The sequence below is a fragment of the Agelaius tricolor genome, unplaced genomic scaffold, assembly GCF_023055355.1.
Source record: "Agelaius tricolor isolate 1412-34295 unplaced genomic scaffold, bAgeTri1.0.p SCAF_86, whole genome shotgun sequence".
NCBI lineage: Eukaryota > Metazoa > Chordata > Aves > Passeriformes > Icteridae > Agelaius > Agelaius tricolor.
The window spans coordinates 594638-614098 of NW_027269346.1; the positions used below are offsets into that span (position 1 = coordinate 594638).

Here is a 19461-nt window from a genome sequence, read left to right on the forward strand (position 1 = left end):
GGGGGCTGCAGGGCCGGGGGGGCGGCCGGGCACCCACCCCTGCAGCCCCAGCACCGACCCCTGCAGCACCCAGCCCTGCCCCAGCACCCACCCCTGCAGCACCCACCGCTGCCCCAGCACCCACTGCAGCCCCAGCACCCACTGCTGCCCCAGCACCCACCCCTGCATCACCCACCCCTGCAGCACCGACCCCTGCCCCAGCACCCACCCCTGCCCTAGTGCCCCCAGCACATTCACCCCAGGACCCCCAGCACCACCAGGACCCTCCCCAGGACACCCAGGAAATCTCCCCAGCACCCCCAGACCCCCCCAGGACCAGTCTTGAGCACCCCCGGCCTCCTGGCACTGCCAGGACCCCTCCCCAGCACCCCCAGATTCCCCCAGAATCCCCAGGACCCCTCCCCAGCACCCCCAGCACTCCCAGGACTCTCCCCATCGTCCCCAGGATCCCCCCAGCAGCCCCAGGACCCTTCCCCAGCCCCCCCAGACCTCCCCAGGACCCCTCCCCAGCGCCTCCCGGGTCCCCCCCCAGCCCCCGGCACCTCGCAGCTCCGGCAGCGGCCCCGGCGGACGGGACAGGGGCACCCCGAGCCCTTTATAGGCCCGAGCGGGGGCGGGGTGCGGGGGGGCCGGGCCGGGAGCACCCGCTCGTGGAGCCGCTGGCACCGCATCAAAGGCACCGGCGACAAAAGCGACGCTGGCACCCCCGGGCACCCCCTGGGCACCCCCTGGGCACCCCCCGAGCCCCCCGGCGCTGCCCCCGCTCTTGGGGTGCCCGGGACCCCCGGGGGGGCGCTGGGGGCACCGCCGGTGTCACCGTGACAGCACCGGGGGTCCCCGGCGGGCTCGGGGGTCACTCTCGGGGCACCGGGGGTCACCCGGCGGCCGGGGGGGCTCGGGCCGGGCCCGGGCACAGCCCCGTGTGAGCCCCCAGCACGGGCACGGGCCGGGAGGGGACACAGCGGGACACGGGAGGGGTCAGGGCCATCCCCGGCGTGCCCTGAGTGGGGACAGGGGGGTGAAGGGGCCGGGGGTGCCGGGTGCGCTCACACGAGGGATCTGATAAGGGATCTGATAAGGGATCTGATAAGGGAGGGGGAGCGGGCGCGGCTGCGGCGGACACGGACCAAGGGACACGGACCAAGGGACACGGAGCGAGGGACAGACAGAGGGACAGACAGAGGGACACGGAACGAGGGAGAGACCGAGAGGGACAGACCGAGGACACGGACCGAGGGACAAACAGAGGGACAGACAGAGGGACAGGCCGAGGGACACGGACCGAGGGACACGGACAGCCCCTCGCGGTCCGGGGTCCCAGCACAGCCCACCCAGCGCCCAGCGGTGACCCCGGGGTCCCCACGGCACCCAGGACAGTCCAGAGCCAGCTCCGAGCCCCCCCCGGCCGTGGGGGCTCAGGGGGGGACACAGCCCCAGCGTGGGGACAGCGGGATGGGACCCCGATATGGGGTGGGGATGGGGGATGTCACCCCGATATAGAGTCAGAGTGTGGGATGTCACCCCGATATGGGGTGGATGTCACCCCGATATGGGCTGGGGATGGTGGATGTCACCCCGATATGGGGTCGGAGTGTGGGATGTCACCCCGATATGGGGTGGGGGTGCAGGATATTACCCCGATATGGGGTCGGGAGGGGGACATCACCCCGATATGGGGTCAGAGTGTGGGATGTCACCCCGATATGGGGGCGGGAGGGGGATGTCACCCCGATATGGGGTGGGGGTGCAGGATATTACCCCGATATGGGGGCGGGAGGGGGATGTCACCCCGATATGGGGTCGGAGTGTGGGATGTCACCCCGATATGGGGTGGGGATGGGGGATGTCACCCCGATATGGGGTGGGGATGGGGGATGTCACCCCGATATGGGGTCAGAGTGTGGGATGTCACCCCGATATGGGGTGGGGATGGGGGATGTCACCCCGATATGGGGCCGGGGTGCAGGACACAGCCCCGGTGCCGGGGGTGACAGTGACCCCACGGGGCGCTCCCCAGGTTGGGGGGACGCCCTCGGGGACGGGGTCTCTGTCCCTGGGCCCTGTCCCCAGAGGGCTCTTTGTCCTTGTTCCCGGTCTGTCCCCTCTGCCGGGGGATCTCTGTCCCTGTCCCCAGCATGGCCTTCTCCGGGGGATGTCCCCCATCCCTCTGCTCGCTCTGTCCCCTCTCCCGCAGTGTCCCCAGTCCCTGTCCCTGTCCTGTCCCCTCTCCCGGGGTGTCCCCAGTCCCTGTCCCGGTCCCTGTCCCCTCTCCCGGGCTGTCCCCATGCCCGTGCCGGCTCTGGCCCCTCGCCCGCCGGTGGCTCCGGGCTGGCGGCGCCGGGCGGCTGCGGGCGGTGGCGGCGGGCAGGGAGGGAGGGAGGGCGGGGACGGTGCCAGCGGCGCCACCCGGGGCGCGGCGACCCCCGGGCCGGACACGGCCCAAGGGCTCTGCGCAGGGCCCGCCCGTGCCGCTGTGCCCCGCTGAGCACCCCCGTCACCGGCACGGGGATGGGCACCGGGACGGGCACGGAGCAGCGGGATCGGGACAGGCACCGGGACGGGCGCGGAACAGCGGGATGGGAGCGGATCCGGGGATGGACACAGAGCAGTGGGACGGGGATAGGTATGGAGATGGGCACGGAACAGCGGGATGGGAGCGGATCCAGGGACGGGCACGGAGCAGCGGGACGGGGACGGGCACCGGGAACGGGCACGGAGCACCGGGATGGGGACAGGCACCGGGACGGGCACGGAGCAGCGGGATGGGAGCAGATCCGGGGATGGGCGCGGCGCACCAGGACAGGCACGGAGCACCGGGACGGACACGGATCTCCGGGACAGGCATGGATCCCCGGGATGGACACGGGTACGGGGCTGGGCACGGGGCTGGGGATGGGAGAAGATCACCGGGACAGGGGTGGGCACGGATCACCGGGATGGGCATGGATCACCAGGATGGGTACGGGTACGGACATGGGGATGGGCACGGGGCTGGGGATGGGAGCAGATCACCGGGATGGGGACAGGCACGGGTACGGGGATGGGCACGGATCACTGGGATGGGCACGGACCCTGGAATGGCTCTGGATCTCCAGGATGGGCATGGATCATTGGGATGGGCACGGGCACAGATCACCAGGACAAACACGGGCATGGGAATGGGCACGGATCACTGGGATGGGCATGGATCATTGGGATGGGCACGGGCACAGATCACCGGGCCAAGCATGGGCATGGGCATGGATCACTGGGACCGGCACAGATCTGGGAATTGCCATGGATCACTGGGATGGACACAGACCTGGGAATGGCTATGGATCTCTGGGATGGGCATGGATCATCAGGATGGGGATGGGCACAGATCACCCGGACAAGCACGGGCATGGGCACAGGCATGGGGATGGGCACAGATCACCCACACAAGCATGGGCATGGGCATGGGGATGGGGATGGGCACGGAGCTGGGAATGGCCACGGATCACTGGGATGGGCATGGACCCTGGAATGGCCACAGATATGTGGGATGGGCATGGATCACTGGGATGGGGACGGGCACAGATCACCAGGACAGCAAGGGCACAGGTACAGGGGTGGGCATGGATCACTGGGGTGGGGCTGGGTATGGACCACTGGGGTCACCACCCCAGGGATGGCCCTTTGGATGCCTTCACCGGCCCTGGCTGGTGCCCACCTGGCCCCCGAGGACACCCCGTGGATCCAGCCCTGGCTGCACCCCATGGATCCAGCCCTGGCACCCCATGGATGCACCCCAGCATCCCGTGGATCCAGCCCTGGCTGCCCCCCATGGATGCACCCCGGCATTCCATGGATCCAGCCCTGGCACCCCATGAATTCACCCCAGCATTCCATGGATGCACCCTCACATCCCATGGATCCAGCCCTGGCACCCCATGGATGCACCCCAGCATTCCATCCATGGATCCCAGCCCTGGCACCCCACGGATGCACCCCGACATTCCATCCATGGATCCAGCCCTGGCTGCACCCCACGGACGCCCCCGGGGTCCCCCCCGTGGCACGGCGGGGTCACACCAAGAGCCTTTATTGGGAGCGGGTCCGGGGCGGCGCCCCCCGGCCCCCCCAAGCCCCCCGGGAGCCGCCGCGGTCACTTCCCGGCGGCGGGGGGGGGTTTGTCGAAGAGCGCCGCGATGTCCAGCATGGCCTGGCGGATGTTGCGGCCGAAACGCTGCGAGTCCTGCGGGCAGCACCGCTCAGAGCCCGCCCCGAGCGCCCAGAGGGAGACCCGAACCCCCCCCGTGCCCACCCTGGGGCACCCCCGGAGCTGGGGACCCCCAGCACGGGCCGCACGCCGGTGGGGGTGACCGGGAGGTGGGGAGGGTCCCAGAGGATGGCCCTGGGATGGATGGGGTGGGGGTCCCACAGGAAGGGGCGGGGGGGCCAGGATGCAGCAGGGTTAGATCAGGGTCAGGGGCTGCCCCAGACCCACAGGTGACCCCGCAGGTGACCCCCGCAGGTGACCCCACGGATTCTGGTAGAGCCCCCACCCACCCCCGTTCCCCCCTCACCGTCTCGGGGCTGGAGAACTTGCTGGACACGTGGAAGGTGATGAGGTTCTCCCCGGCGATGATGTAGGACACCCCATAACCATCGTCTGCCACCTGCGGGGGGGAGAGGGGCCATGGGGCACCTGGGACCCACCTGGGACCCACCTGGGGCACCCACCCGGGCTGTGGGCTTGGGCTGAAGCCCCCCGGGTCACCCATGTGGGGCTGGGGGCTCCCAGTGTGGGGCACCCCTGGCCCAAACCCACGGGGGGAACGCAGGACAGAGCCCACAGCCCCCCCCGCACCCCAGTGCCCCCCGGTGCCCCCTGGAGCCCTCCCGGTGCCCCCCGGAGCTCACGGGGCCGAAGCCGCCGCCGCTGGAGACGTGGTTGGGGAATTTCTCGAGGTCGAACATCTTGAGCTGCTGCTGCGGGGTCTGGCTGGTGGAGAGGCGCCAGGGCTCTGACAGCACCTGTGGGGACACTCGCTGCACCCCGGGGCACCCCAGGGAACCCCAGGGAACCCCACTGCGCCCCATGGCACCCCATGGCACCCCATGGCACCCCAGTTCACCCCAGTGCGCCCCATGGCGCCCCAGCCCCAGAGCGGGACTCCACATGTGATGACACCAGGGTGGGTGGCAGTGTCCCCTTGTACCCGCTGTGCCCTCCCGTGCCCCTCCCGGTGCCACTCTGCGTCCCCCTGTGCCCCCCCCCTTGCCCGTGTCCCACAGCGGCTCCACGTGTGCTCCCCCATGTCCCCGCCTGTCCCCCTCACGTCCCCCCGTGTCCCTCAGTGCCGTGTGCTGCTCCCCCTGTGCTCCCACCCGTGTCCTGTGTCACCCCCGTGCCCCTCGTGTCCCTCCATGCTCCCCCATCGTGTCCCTGTCCCGTGTCCCCTTCATGTCTTGTGTCCCTCAGTGTCCCGTGTGCTGCTCCCCCCATGCCCCGCTGTGTCCCTGTCCTGTGACCCTGTCCCGTGTCCCTGTCCCTTCTCCCTGTCCCGTGTCCCTATCCCGTGTCCCCTCATGTCACCGTCCCGTGTCCCCATCCCGTGTCCCTTTCCCCTGTCCCCGTGCGTGTCCCTGTCCCATGATCCCGTCCCATCCCCCCTCATGTCCCCATCCCGTGTTCCCCTCCCATGACCCCGTCCCGTGTCCCTGTCCCATGTCCCCTTCCCCTGTCCCCGTGCGTGTCCCCCCGCGCTGACCTTGGCCAGGAAGGGGCTCTGCGTGCCCAGGTACCGCGACATCAGGTAGAGGCAGAAGAGGTGGCGGTCGATGCCGGCGCCGGTCATGGCGAGGCGATAGAGCTGCTGGTGCCTCTCGGCCGCCGCCTTGAACAGCTGCTGCCGCTCCGAGCGCTGCGGGTGAGCCCCAAATTACACCCAAACCTGCACCCCAAACCTGCACCCCAAACCAGAACCCTGGCACAGCCCCCAGACCTGCACCTTGAACAGCTGCTGCCGCTCCGAGCACTGGGGGAGAGGGGGTGAACCCCAAATTACACCCAAACCTGCACCCCAAACCTGCACCCAAACCTGCACCCCAAACTGCACCCCAGCACCCTGTGAGGGACAGGAATCTCTGCGAGGGATGGGGACCCCCGGCAGGGATGGGGACCCCCTGAGTGATGGGGACCCCCAGGAGGGTGTGGAGGATCCCCAGGCCAGCCCCGTGTCGCTCCCGGGGGCACTCACGCTGCGCCGGGTGTCGGCCATGCTGCGCACGAAGGCCGTGGCCTCGGAGGTGCAGGAGCGCACGGTCTCGGTGCGGCCCTCGCGGAACAGCCGCGTCATGGAGGCCTCGTAGGTCAGGCAGAAGGAGCCCTTGTCCTGCGGGGATGGCGGCGTGGGGACACGGCGTCATGGGCCTGGCTCGTCCCAGCGCCCGCCTGCTGCTGTCACACCCCTCCCCGTCCTGGCCACGGCCCCGCCCTGCGCCCGGGACACATCCCATCCTTCCCTGGCCCTGCGCCACCCTATCCCATGGACCCCATCCCATCCTATCCCATCCCATCCCATCCAATCCCATCCAATCCCATCCCATCCCCTCCCATCCTTATCCCATCCCATCCTTATCCCATCCCATCCCATCCCATCCCATCCCATCCCATCCCATCCTTATCCCATCCCCTCCCATCCTTATCCCATCCCCTCCCATCCTTATCCCATCCCATCCCATCCCATCCCATCCCATCCCATCCCATCCTATCCTTATCCCATCCCCTCCTATCCTTATCCCATCCCATCCCTATCCCTATCCGTGTCCCATCCTGTCCCATCCTATCCCATCCTGCCCCATTGCAACCTTATCCCATTCCATCCCGTGCCTATGCTATTCTATCCGTATCCCTGTCCCCTCCCATCCCATCCCATCCCATCCCATCCCATCCCATCCCATCCCATCCCATCCCTATGCCATTCTATCCCTATCCCTGTCTCATCCCACCCCACGGATCCCATTCCCGCAGCTCCGTTCCCGTCGCTCACTCGGAAGTGTGCCAGCTGCAGGGCGATCTGGATGAAGGCGTCGGGGCTGGTGCGGCAGCGCTTGATGAGCCCCTTGCCGAAGGTGGAGAACGGGAAGCAGCAGAAATCCACGTCCTCGGCCAGCGCCCGCGCCACACGCAGCGACGCCTCGATGGCCGCCACCGCCTGGGGACATGGCACGGCATGGCACGGCATGGCACGGCATGGCACGGCATGGCACCCTCTCCTGTGCCCACACCTGAACCTGTGCCCACACCTGAACCTGTGCCCGAGCCACCCGCAGCGACGCCTCGATGGCCGCCACCGCCTGGGGACATGGCACGGCATGGCACGGCACGGCACGGCACCCTCACCTGTGCCCACACCTGAACCTGTGCCCTCCCCTGCACATGGCACCCTCACCTGCTGTACCTGAGCCACCCCCAGTGACCCTTGGATGGCTGCCACTGCCTGGGGACACGGCATGGCACAGCACAGCATTCACCTGTGCCCTCACCCTCACCTGTAGCTGTCCCCGCCCTGTCCCCGCCCTGTCACCCACCTGGGGGGGGATGTCCCACTGCAGGCGCTGGGGGGGGGCCAGCTGCCACCTGGGGTCCCCCTTGCAGTGCCCCCCCTCCGTGTAGCCCAGCTGGAACGTGTCCGTGGCCAGCATGAACTGGGGGGGACAGGGGGCGTTGGGGAGGGGGCAACGACCCCCAGCCCCCAAAACCCCCGGCCCCCAAAACCCCTGGCCCCACAACTCCATAACTCCCAGCACCCCAATTCCACGATCCACCCGGACCCCAAACCCCCAGGACCCTCAACCCCCCAATCCATGACCACCCCAACCCCGAATTCCCAAGACCCCCGATCGCCCGATTCTGTGCCCCCAGACCCGCAATTCCATGGCCCCCCAACCCTTGAGCTCCCCAAACCCCAAATCCCCGAGCCCCCCGACCTCCCAATCCCATGACCCTCCAACACCCAAATCCCCAAATCCCTTGGCTCCCAGTTCCATGGTCCTCCACACCCCAAATCCCCTCAGTTCCATGGTCCCCCATACCCCAAATCCCCAAGGCCCTGGCCCCTGATCCCCCAATTCCATGGCCCCCAATCCTTGAGCTCCCCAAACCCCAAATCCCAAAGTCCCTGGCCCCTGATCCCCCAATTCCACAGGCCCCCAACCCTTGAGCTCCCCAAACCCCAAATCCCCAAATCCCCAAGCTCCCCAACCCCGCAATCCCCCCCGACCACCTGCAAGCCTCTCAAACGCCCCTGTCCCCCAAAGCTCCCATCACCCCAACTCCCTGAGCCCCCCAGTTCCAAGCCCTCAGAGCCCCCCAGCCCCCCAGAATCCTGACCCTTACCCCGCACGGCCCCGGGCAGAACCCCCACATCCTCTCCCCCTCCCCACCCCCAAACGGGGTCCCCAGCCTTAGGGGTCCTCATAGGGGTCCCCACCCGAGGGTCCCCAGTCTGGGGGTGCCTGGCAGGGGTCCCCAGCCCTTGGGGCACCCCATGGGGTCCCCATCAGGGGGTCCCCAGCCTGGGCACCCCCAGCCCCGGGGTGCCCCACCGGCTGGTTGCCCATGCCGGGGGTGCCCCATTGGGGGTGTCCCTGCCCCATTCGGGGTGTCCCCACCCGGGGGTGCCCCGGTACCTCCCAGAGGTGCCCCATGATGGGGGCGTCGGCCCAGGAGTGCTCGGCGTTGGCCCCGACCTTGCCGTTCTTGTAGACCACGAGCGTGAAGGACTTGTCGAACCAGCTGGGGGCGGCACGGGGCGTTTGGGGGGGTTTGGGAGGGTTTGGGGGCTTTGGGGGGCACTGGGGGGGCAGGGGGCACCAGGGGGGGTGAGGGCAAGAGGAGGATTTGGGGAGATGGCAGGGGAAGGTGGGGGGTTGAAGGGGCAGGGGGGGTGTTTGGGGGACCAGGGAGGGTTTTGGGGTGCCCACAGGTGGTGGGAGCAGCAGGGATGGGGTCCTGAGGGTCTGTGTGGGGGCCTGATGGTGCTGGGAGGATCTGGGAATAAGTCTGGGATTGTAGGATGGGGGTGCTGAGGGTGCTGGGCTGGGGTTTGGGGTCCCAGCAGGGTTTTGGGGTGCACATGGGTCACAGCAGTGCAGCGGGGACTTGGGTGATGGGGTCTGGGGGGGCTGGGGATGATGTGGGGGGGTTCAAAGGGGCTGGGAGGGGGTCCCGGGGGTGTCTTTGGGGTGCTTACAGTCAGAGGAGTGTCTGTGCAGCAGGGCCTGGGCTGGGAGGGGATTTGGGGTGTCTGGGGGTGTCTGGGGGTATTTGTGGCTGTCTGTGGGTGTTTGGGGCGCAGCTTTGGGGTCCTGGGGTTGGTTTTGGGGTGTGCACTGGTCATAGCAGCGGCTGTGCGGCAGTGACTGAGCTGGGTGGGTGTCTGTGGGTATTTTGGGTACCAGGGGCAGGTTTTGGGGTCCGGGGGTGCTTTGGGTCACACACCAGTCATGGAAGTGGCCGTGCAGCAGGGACTGGGCTGGGTGGGTGTTTGGGGTGCCTGTGGGTGTCTGTGGGTACTGGGAGCAGGTTTTGGGGTCCGGGGGTGTTTTGGGGTGTGCACTGCTCGCAGCAGTGAATGTGCAGCAGGGCCTGGGCTGGGTGGGTGTTTGGGGTGTTTGGGGTGTCTGTGGGTACCGGGAGCAGGTATTGGGGTCTAGGGGTGTTCTGGCTCACACACCATTCATAGCAGCAGCTGTGCAGCAGGGACGGGGCTGGGTGGGTGTTTGGGGTGTCTGTGGGTACCAGGGGCAGGTTTTGGGGTCCGGGGGTGCTTTGGGGTGTGCACCAGTCATAGCAGCGGCCGTGCAGCAGTGACTGGGCTGGGTGGGTGTTTGAGATGTTTGGGGTGTCTGGGGTGCCTGTGGGTACCAGGGGCAGGTTTTGGGGTCTGGGGTGTTTTGGGGTGTGCACTGCTCGCAGCAGTGAAGTGCAGCAGGGACTGGGCTGGGTTGGTGTTTGGGGTGTTTGGGGTGTCTGTGGGTGTCTGTGGGTACCAGGGGCAGGTTTTGGGGTGTCCTGGCTCACGCACCGGTCGTAGCAGCGGCCGTGCAGCAGGGACTTGGCGTAGGCGTCCATGCAGCCGGGCCGGGCGGGCTCCTGGCCGTGCTCGTCCTCGTCCAGCGTCAGGAAGAAGGCGGCGCGCTCGATGGCGTCCAGGGCCGCCTTGTTGGGGCCGCGGCTGAAGAACCGCGCCCGCGCCTCGGCCCACGGCACCCTGGGCAGCCCCGGTCAGCGCGGGGCATCCCGCACCGGGCACCCCGCACCGGGCAGAGCCGGGCACCCCGCACCCCGCACCCCGCACCCCGCACCCCACCCCGGGTGGCACCGGGGCCATCAAGGACCCCTCCGAGCCCCCTACCCCTGGGGAGTGTCCCGTGTCCCTGTGCGAGACCAGGGACAGGATGGGGACAGGGATGGGGACAGGGATGGGGACAGGGATGGGGACAGGATGGGGACAGGGATGGGGACAGGGATGGGACAGGATGCCCTGGTGGCCCAGGGTTCCCAACACTCCCGGTGTTCCCAGTATCCCCAGTGTGCCCATTTTTCCTGGAGTTCCCAGGAGCCCATTATGCCCAGCATCCCCAGTATTCCCAGTATGGCCATTGCTCCCCTTATTCCCAGTGTTCCCGGTGTTTCCAGTATGCCCAGCATGCCCATTATTCCCGGAGTTCCCAGAGTTTCCAGGTGCCCAATGTCCCCATTATCTCCATCATTCCTGGTGTTCCTGATGTTCCCAGAGCTCCCAGGTGCCCAGCATCCCAGTATGCCCAACATTCCCATTATTCCCAGAGTTCCTGGTACTTCCAGGTGCTCAGTGTCTCCAGTATCCCCATTATTTCCATTGTTCTCAGTGTTCCCAGAGCTCCCAGTATGCCCAACACCCCCATTATTCCCAATATTCCCGGAGTTCCTGGTATTTCCAGGTGCCCATTATTCCCAGTATCCCCATTATTCCCAGTGTTCCTGGAGTTCCCAGTGCTCCCAGAGCTTCCAGTTTCCCCAGTATCCCCATTATTATTTCCATTATTCCCGGTGTTCCCAGAGCTCCCAGGTATCCAGTATCCCCAGTATTCCCAGTATTCCCATTATTCCCATTATTCCCATTATACCCATTATTCCCAGTGTTTCCAGATGCCCAGTGTATCCAGTGTCCCCATTATTCCCATTATTCCCAGTATCCCCAGTATTCCCATTATTCCCAGACCTCCCAGGTGGCCAGCATCCCCAATATCCCCATTATTACTTCCATTATTCCCGGTGTTCCCAGAGCTCCCAGGTGCCCAGTATCCCCAGTATCCCCATTATTCCCATTATTTCCATTATTCCCGGAGTTCCCGGAGTTCCCAGGTGCCCAGCACATCCCAGTACGCCCAACACCCCCGCCATTCCCGTCGTTCCCAGTGCCTCACACCTTTCCCCGGCCGTGAGCGCCGCCAGCCGCTCCTCGCCGGGCTGCGGGGGCGAGGGATCCTCCAGGATCCTCTGGAATTGCATCTCCAGGTCGGCGGGCGGCAGCACCTGCCCCCCGTAGTACAGCCACACCTTGTAGTAGCGGCCCTTGTGGTACACGGCCAGGTGTTTGCTGTCGGTCAGGTGCAGCAGCGTGTCTGGGGGGGCACGGGGGGGTCAGGGCGGCGGGGACCCCCGGGACCCCCCCCCGGCGCGGTGCCGCCCCCCGGGCCCGTACCCGTCTCCTTTCCCGGGATGCGGGTGGTGTTGAACATCCGCTCCGACTGGTACGAGCACATGGGCACCACGCCCAGGGCCATCATCTGGGGGGGGGGACACGGCTCAGGGGGGCTCGGGGGGGGCGGTGTCCCCATCCCTGCCGCTGCCACCCCCGCTCCGCGCCCCCGGCAGCCCCGTGTGGCACCGCCCGGCTTCTGCCCCACGGGGTTATCCCGGGAGCCCCGAATCCATGGGGTCCCCACGGCTCCCTCCACCCCACGGGACCCCCAAGATCCTCCCATCCCCCTGGGGCCCCCCCCAAAATCCCCATCCCCCTGGGACCCCCCAAACCCCCATCCCCCTGGGACCCCCCAGCTCCGTATCAATCTGGGAACCCCCAAAAACCCTATCCCCCTGGGACCCCCCCAAAAACCCCATCCCCCTGGGACCCCCATCCCCCCCATCCCCCTGGGACCCCCCAAAATCCCCATCCCCGTGGGACCCCCCCAAAACCCCCATCACCCTGAGACCCCCCAGCTCCCGCGTCCCAGGCCGCATCCCCCTGGGACCCCTCAGCTCCCCCGACCCCCTGGGACACCCCAAACCCCCATCCCCTGGGACTCCTCAGCTCCCCCATCCCCTGAGACCCTCTGGAGCTCCCAGCCCCATGGGACCCCCCAGTCCCTTCAACCCTAAAGAGCCTCCCAGTCCCTCCAGTCCCATGGGACTCCCCCCAGGCTTCCCAGTCCCCTTGGCCCCCCCAGCCCCATGGGACCCCCCTGGGACCCCCCCCAACCCCATGGGACCCCCCCAGCTCCATTGGGACCCCCCTCACCGGGGGTCTCCCCCCCATTCCAGCTGCTGCCGGTACAGCAGGACCACGTTCACCCCCTCCCCCCGGGACCCCCCAGCCCCACGGGACCCCTGGGCCCCCCTCACCGGGGGGATCTCGCCCCGGTCCAGCCGCCGCCGGTAGAGCAGGATGGAGTGCACCACGTTGGCCGCCCGCGCAGCCTGGATGCGGCTGGGGGTCACGTACAGGAAATCCTGGGGACAAGGGACACGGCGCGTGTCGCGGGGGGTGCCGGGGGGTCCCCGGGGGCGTTTGGGGGTCCCCCATCCCCCTTCACCCCTTACCATGGCGTAGTAGTTGCTGTTGACCATGAGGGGGCTGCGGCCGCGCAGGTAAACGTACTCCTCCCACCAGTCACTGACCTGCGGGGACGGGGACAGGGACAGGGACAGGGACAGGGACAGGGGACAGGGACAGGGGACAGGGGACAGGGGACGGCAGGGGGAAGAGAGCACAGGGACAGGGATGGAGAGAGGGAACCGGGAAAGGCCACAGGGAGGGGGACATGGGGTAGGGGACAGTGACAAGGACAAGGGAGAGGGGACATGGGGTAGGGGACAGAAAAGGAGACAAGGAATGGGGACAGGAGACAGGGAGATGGGAGAGGGACAGGGATAGGGATAGGGATAAGGGTGAGGGGACAGGGATGAGGACAGGGGACAAGGGATAGGGGACAGGAACGGGGATGGGAACAGGGACAGGAATGGGGGACAGGGACAAGGGTTAGGAGGCAGGAAAGTGGACAGGAGACAGGGGGAAGGGACAGGGATGGCGAGAGGTGAAAGGGACAGAGATAGGGATGGGGACAGGAGAAAGGGACAGAAACAAGGGACAGTGACGGGGGACAGGATCCTCTGTCCCTACCGCTCCAGCCAGGACACCCAGGAGATCCCAAATCCCTCCTCATGCTGCCGGGAGGGGACACCAGTTCCGGGGTCACCACCCCAAAGGCCGCGGGGTCCCCGTGTCCCCGGTGCCCCCACACTCACATAGTTGGTTGTCCACCAGGACTTGAGGCGCAGGTACCGCTGCAGCCGCGGCGCCGTCTTCTCCTGGAACTCCTTGGCCAGCGCCTCCATCTCCCGGAATTTGTCATCGTCCAGGAGCGGCCGCACCGACTCCAGGTACTGCGGGGAGGGGACACGGGTGACCCCCCGCCACCGCCACCGCCACTGCCACCGCCACCACCGGGCACCCCTCGGGCCCCCAGCCCCACGGGGGCGGCGTACCCGGCTGATGGTGGCTTTCACGGGGGGCACCGGCAGCTTGGGAAGGGAGCTCTGGAAGCTGTAGAGGAGGGGCTTGCGGATGGACATGATCTTCATCACCGCCTGTGGGAGCGGCAGCGGCAGGAGGAGGAGGAGGAGGAGAGATGGGGTAAGAGACGGCTCCCACAGCTCCCAAAAAACTCCAGGCACCCACAGCACCCACGGCACCCAAAGCTCCTACACCAGCCACAGCTCCCACAGCTCCCACAGCTCCCAAAAAACGCCAGGCACCCACGGCACCCAAATCTCCTACACCAGCCACAGCTCCCACAGCTCCTAAAAAACTCCAGGCACCCACAGCACCCATAGCTCCTACACCAGCAACAGCTCCCATGGCTTCCACAGCTCCCAAAAAACTCCAGGCACCCATGGCTCCCAAAAAACCCACGGCTACCAAAACCCCCATGGCTCCCAGAGCTTCAACAGCTCCCATGGCACCCAAAGTTCCCACAGCTCCTATAGCATCTATGGCTGCCACAGCACCCAAAACTCCCCGTTCCCAAAGCACCCAAGGTTCCCACACCTTCCAAGGCTCCCACAGCTCCCAAAACTCCCTGAGTTTCCACAACTCCCACAGCACCCAAAGCTCCCACAGCTCCCAAAAAACTCCAGGCACCCATGGCTCCCAAAGCACCCACATCTCCCACAGCTCAAACAGCTCCCACAGCTCAAACAACTCCCATGGGATCCATGGCACCCAAAGCTCCCAAACCAGCCACAGGTCCCAGAGCTCCCACAACTCCAACAGCTTCCACAACTCCATGGCATCTGTGGCTCCCACGGCACCCAAAACTCCCACAGCCCCCAAAGCTCCCAAAGCATCCACGGCACCCAAAACTCCCAAAGCTCCCACATTTCCCACATCTCCCAAAACTCCCACATCTCCCAAAACTCCCAAAACTCCCACAGCCCCCAAAGCTCCCAAAGCATCCACGGCACCCAAAACTCCCAAAGCTCCCACAGCACCAGAGCTTCCAGAGCTCCCAGAGCTCCCAGAGCTCCAACAGCTCCCACAGTTCCCAAAGCTCCCACACCTCCCAAAGCCCCCACACCTCCCAAAGCCCCCACAGTTCCCAAAGCTCCCACAGTTCCCAAAGCTCCCACACCTCCCAAAGCCCCCACACCTCCCAAAGCCCCCACAGTTCCCAAAGCCCCCACATGTCCCGCATCTCCCGGTGCGGGTGCCGCTCACAATCCAGAGGCGGGTGCTGCGGCTCATGCGCCCGTGGGGCTCAAACATCCAGCCGTGGTAGGAGAGCAGCAGGCGGAGCAGCCTCCGGAAGAGCAGCACGGCCGCCAGCCAGGCCCCCGTGGAGAACACCACGGTGCTGACCACGGTCTGCGCCTGGGGGGTCAGCGCCTCGCTGGGGACACGCGGGGGACACGGCCTCAGCGCTGGGGACAGCGCGGGTGGCATCCCTGGAGGGTGTCCCCAGGTGGGGCTGTGCCCCTGGTGGCACTCCCAGGGAATGTCCCCAGGTGGGGCTGTACCTGTGGAGTGGGACCCGCGGGGATGTCCCTGCGTGGGGTCCCTTGAGGAACACCCCCAAATGGAGACGTCACAGGCCTCCTGCACCCTCTTGGGGTGGGGGTCCCTCTGTGGGACAAGGCTGTGCCCTGGGTGGGACCCCTTGAGGGACATCCCCAAATGGAGAGGTCACAGGCCTCCTGCACCCTCTGGGGGTCAGGGTCCCTCCATGGGGTGGGGTCCCTTGAGGGACATCCCCCAAATGGAGACGTCACAGGCCTCCTGCACCTTCTGGGGGTCGGGGTCCCTCCGTGGGGTGGGACCCCTTGAGGGACATCGCCAATGGGACGGGGATGTGCAGGGTGGAGCCCCCAGGGCTGGCCCGGGCTCCCACGGCCACGCTGGGTCTGGGGTCTGTCCCTGGGACACTGCCGGGGGTCCCTGCGGGCTGTGCCCCGCGCTGGCCGTGCCGTGTCCCGGGCCGTGTCCCGCTCACCTGCGGGGCAGCCAGTGCTGGATGCGGGCGATGAGCCCCAGGGACGGATCCACCTGGCAGTAGCAGGAGCCGGCGGTGGCCATCACCACCACCATCCAGCTGGAGGGCGACGCGGGGTACACGCCGGTCAGGAAGCTGTTCTGTGGGCACAGCGGGGTCACGGGGGCACGGGCGGCCGCCACGGGAGGGGACGCGGGCGGCCGAGCCCACCTTGGCGCGGACCAAGCGCTTCTTCCATGAGTGCACGACGGCCAGGTAGAGCTGGCGCACGGCCTCGCGGCTCAGGTGGAAGTCCAAGCCCTCGGGGGTGACCGTGAACTGGAAGGCCACGGCCTGGTGAGCTTCCGCCATCCTGGGGACCCGCCGGTGACACCTGCGGGGGACACCGGGCCGGTGGGCGGGGGGACGGCCAGCCCCGGCACGGGACCTGGGGGCGGAGGGGGCACCGCGGGGCGGCGGCGCGGGCACGGAGGGGACGGCGGTGCCCCGGCCGGTGTCCCCGGGGCGGGGCCAGCCCGGCGGCGGCCCCCGGGAGCCCCGGGCCGCGTCACGGCGGTGTCACGGCGGCGTCACGTGGCGCTGGCCCGGCGCCCACTGAGGGAAGGGTCAGCGTTGTCACCGCCGCCAGCGCGGCCCCGGAGGGGACATCGGGGAGGACAGCCCGGCCCCCGTGCCCCCGCACGTGGCACACGCCGTCCCCTGCCCCGCGTCCCCTGCGGGAGCGCGGGAGGGGCGGCACGGACACGGCCGGGGGGCTCGGGGTGCCACCAAGCCCCTGAGACACCACGGGGGACCCTGGAGACCCCCTCCGCTCCGGGGGTTGCCACAAAACACCCCCGGCTCTGGGACCCCCCGGTGCGGGCACAGCCAGGGCCGAGCCCCGGGGCGTCGGGGGGTGACCCCCCTGTCCCCAACACGGGCACCTTTCCCACGGTGGCCTTGGGCTGAGGGTGACAGCCACGACCCGATCACGGCGGGGCTGCTGCGCCCTCTGCACCTCGTGCGGTCACCACCCTGCGCCCCATGGCACCCCATGGCACCCCACGGCACGGCCCGGCCCGGCACGGCACACCTGGGCATTAAACCACATCCCGAGCCCTGCAGGGCGCCGCGGCAGTGCCGCTGCCCGGCTGTGTGTCACCGCCCTGTGTCACCGCCCTGTGTCACCCCGCGGGGCACCGTGGCACGGCCCGGCCCGGCCCTGCCCGCCCCCCTGCGGCGGGTGGCACCGGGGACACTCCCGCCGTGTCCCCCCGCCCCGCCCAAGGTCACCGCGGCTCCGGGGCCGGGATGCGCAGCCCCGGGACGGCCCCGCCTGTTCCCCCCACCGTGTGGGGCCGGGGCCCGCTCCGGGACCCCGGGCGGTGACACCGCCAGGGCACCCGCGGAGGGGACCCCCGGACACGCGGGGGACGCGGGGGTGGCTCCGCACGGACACGCGTGGGAGGCGGCGCCGGGCGCGACGCCACGGGAGGGACCGGGGGATGCCGGTACCGGGGGCGCCCCGCGCGTGGGTCCCGTCGCGCCCCCTCCCCGGGGCCCGGTACCTGCGTGGGCAGCGCGGGGGCCGCGGCTCCGCGGGACGGCGGCTCCTGCGGCCGCGGCTGCCGGCAGCCGGTAACCGGACACCGGCGGGGCCGGGCGGAGCCGCCCCGCCCCCGGGGGGACCGCGACACCCGGGGGGACCCCGACACACCGGGACGGGCAGCGGCAGCGCGGGGGGACCCGGATCCCGGGACACGGAGCGGTGTCCCGGGGGACAGCGGCATCCCGGGAATATGACAGGAATTCCCGACCGGGGGACAGCGACATGTCGGGACACGGACCGCGACATCCCCGGGGGTCCCCTGTTCCGGGACGGGAATGGACATCCCGGGACAGAACGGGCATCCCCGGGTTGGGGCGTCATCGACAGCCCGGGCCACAGAGCGTCACCCCGGGGGGACACGGGGACAGCGACATCCCGGGGGGACCCACGTCCCGTGACAGGGACACATCCCGGGACAGGGACCCGCACCTGGGACAGGGACACGGGATAGGGACATGGGGCAGGGACAGGCACGGGGACAGGGACTCCCATCCTGGGACAGTGACCCGCATCAGTGACTGGGACACGCATCACGGACAGGGACACGAACCCGGGACAGGGACACATCCTGGGACACACACACGGGACAGGGACGCACGGACCAGGACAGGGACACGCACGGGGACAGGGAGACACACCCGCGACAGGGACTCCCATCCTGGGACAGGGACACGCATCAGGGACAGGGACACGGACCCGGGACAGGGACAGCGGCTCTGCCACAGGGTCTGGGGGCTCCGGGTGTCCGTGCCCGGGGCAGTGGCTGCTGTCCCTGTCCCTGTGCCCCGCCTGTCACCGGCCCCGTGCCCTGCCTGTCACTTGCTCCCTGCACTGGCTGTCACCTGCCTGCCACCTGTTTGTCACCTGCCCGACCTCTGGCCCCTGTCCCGGTTGTCACCTGCCCGTCACCCCGAGTGTCACCTCCCTGTCCCCTGTCCACTCCCTGCCCTCTGTCCCGGCTGTCACCTGCCTGTCCCCTGCCCCACGCTGAGGGGACACGGGGAGGGGTCTCCAGCACCCGGGACCCCCACCCCAAAGAGCCCCCCCATGTCACCCCCCCCCGTGTGTCCCTTGTGTCCCCCCGGCCCCTCCCCCGCTCTGCCCCACGGCGATTGGGGGGTCCCGGGGGGCGGATTTGGGGAGGGGGCAGAAGCAGCAGTCGGGAATTTGGGGGTGGGATTTGGGGAAGGCGGGAATCGGGAAGGGGGAATTTGAGGGGTGGGATTTGGGGCGGGGGGAATTTGAGGGGGTTGGATTTAGGGCGGGATTTGGGATGGAGGAATTTGAAGAGGGCGGGATTTAGGGTGGAATTTAGGGCGGGATTTGGGAAGGGGGAAATTTGAGGGGGTGGGATTTGGGGCGGGATTTTGGGGTGGGATTTGCCGGGGGGGGGATTTGAGAGGGTGGGAATTTGGGAAGGGAGGAATTTGAAGAGGGCGGGATTTAGGGTGGGATTTAGGGCGGGATTTGGGAAAGGGGAATTTGAAGGGGTGGGATTTGGGGCGGGATTTTGGGGGGAGTTTGGGATGGAGGAATCCGAAGGGGTGTGATTTGGGGCGGGATTTTGGGGGGAATTTGGGATGGAGGAATCCGAAGGGGTGGGATTTGGGGCGGGATTTTGGGGGGAATTTGGGATGGAGGAATCCGAAGGGGTGGGATTTGGGGCGGGATTTTGGGGGGAGTTTGGGATGGAGGAATCCGAAGGGGTGTGATTTGGGGCGGGATTTTGGGGGGAATTTGGGATGGAGGAATCCGAAGGGGTGGGATTTGGGGCGGGATTTTGGGGGGAATTTGGGATGGAGGAATCCGAAGGGGTGGGATTTGGGGCGGGATTTTGGGTGGGATTTGGGATGGAGGAATCCGAAGGGGTGGGATTTGGGGCGGGATTAGGGAAGGCGGACTCGAGCGCCGGCCCCAGCGCGGCTTTATTGGTCTGAGTTTTACATTCTGCTGTCGAAACGGGGGCCCCGGGAGCGGCCCCGGCCCCAGAGCTGCGGGCGGGGGGCGCGGGGGGCACTGAGGTACAAACGGGGTCCCCCACCCCCTGTGCCACGCCCCAAACCCCCCAAAACCACCCCAAACCCCCGTTA

At 67.9% G+C, this 19461-nt stretch overlaps 1 protein-coding gene across 1 annotated transcript; it reads right to left on the minus strand.

Annotated features, from left to right (window-relative positions):
• Positions 1–3985: 3985 nt before the first annotated feature.
• CPT1B (carnitine palmitoyltransferase 1B) lies at positions 3986–17404 on the minus strand. The gene is made up of 19 exons (XM_071418484.1): positions 17331–17404; positions 15994–16156; positions 15784–15923; positions 15012–15183; positions 13781–13882; positions 13541–13678; positions 12836–12913; positions 12638–12745; positions 11718–11802; positions 11442–11637; positions 10056–10241; positions 8659–8764; positions 7558–7674; positions 7017–7181; positions 6225–6359; positions 5736–5888; positions 4885–4998; positions 4548–4640; positions 3986–4216 (listed from the first exon to the last, which is right to left on the minus strand). Exons 2-19 carry the CDS (start codon positions 16132–16134, stop codon positions 4127–4129), a joined length of 2319 nt encoding a protein of 772 aa, XP_071274585.1. The 5' UTR covers positions 16135–16156; positions 17331–17404; the 3' UTR covers positions 3986–4126.
• Positions 17405–19461: the final 2057 nt, after the last annotated feature.

Bases quoted from the DNA above. Each gene is read 5' to 3' on its own strand.
- CPT1B (XM_071418484.1), bottom strand. From the start codon at position 16,134: ATGGCGGAAGCTCACCAGGCCGTGGCCTTCCAGTTCACGGTCACCCCC. The intron at 12,914-13,540 runs GTGAGTGTGGGG...CCGTCCCCGCAG, and splicing joins CCTGGTGGACAACCAACTAT to GTCAGTGACTGGTGGGAGGA. The intron at 8,765-10,055 runs GTGCGTGAGCCA...TGCCGCCCCCAG, and splicing joins CACGGCCGCTGCTACGACCG to CTGGTTCGACAAGTCCTTCA.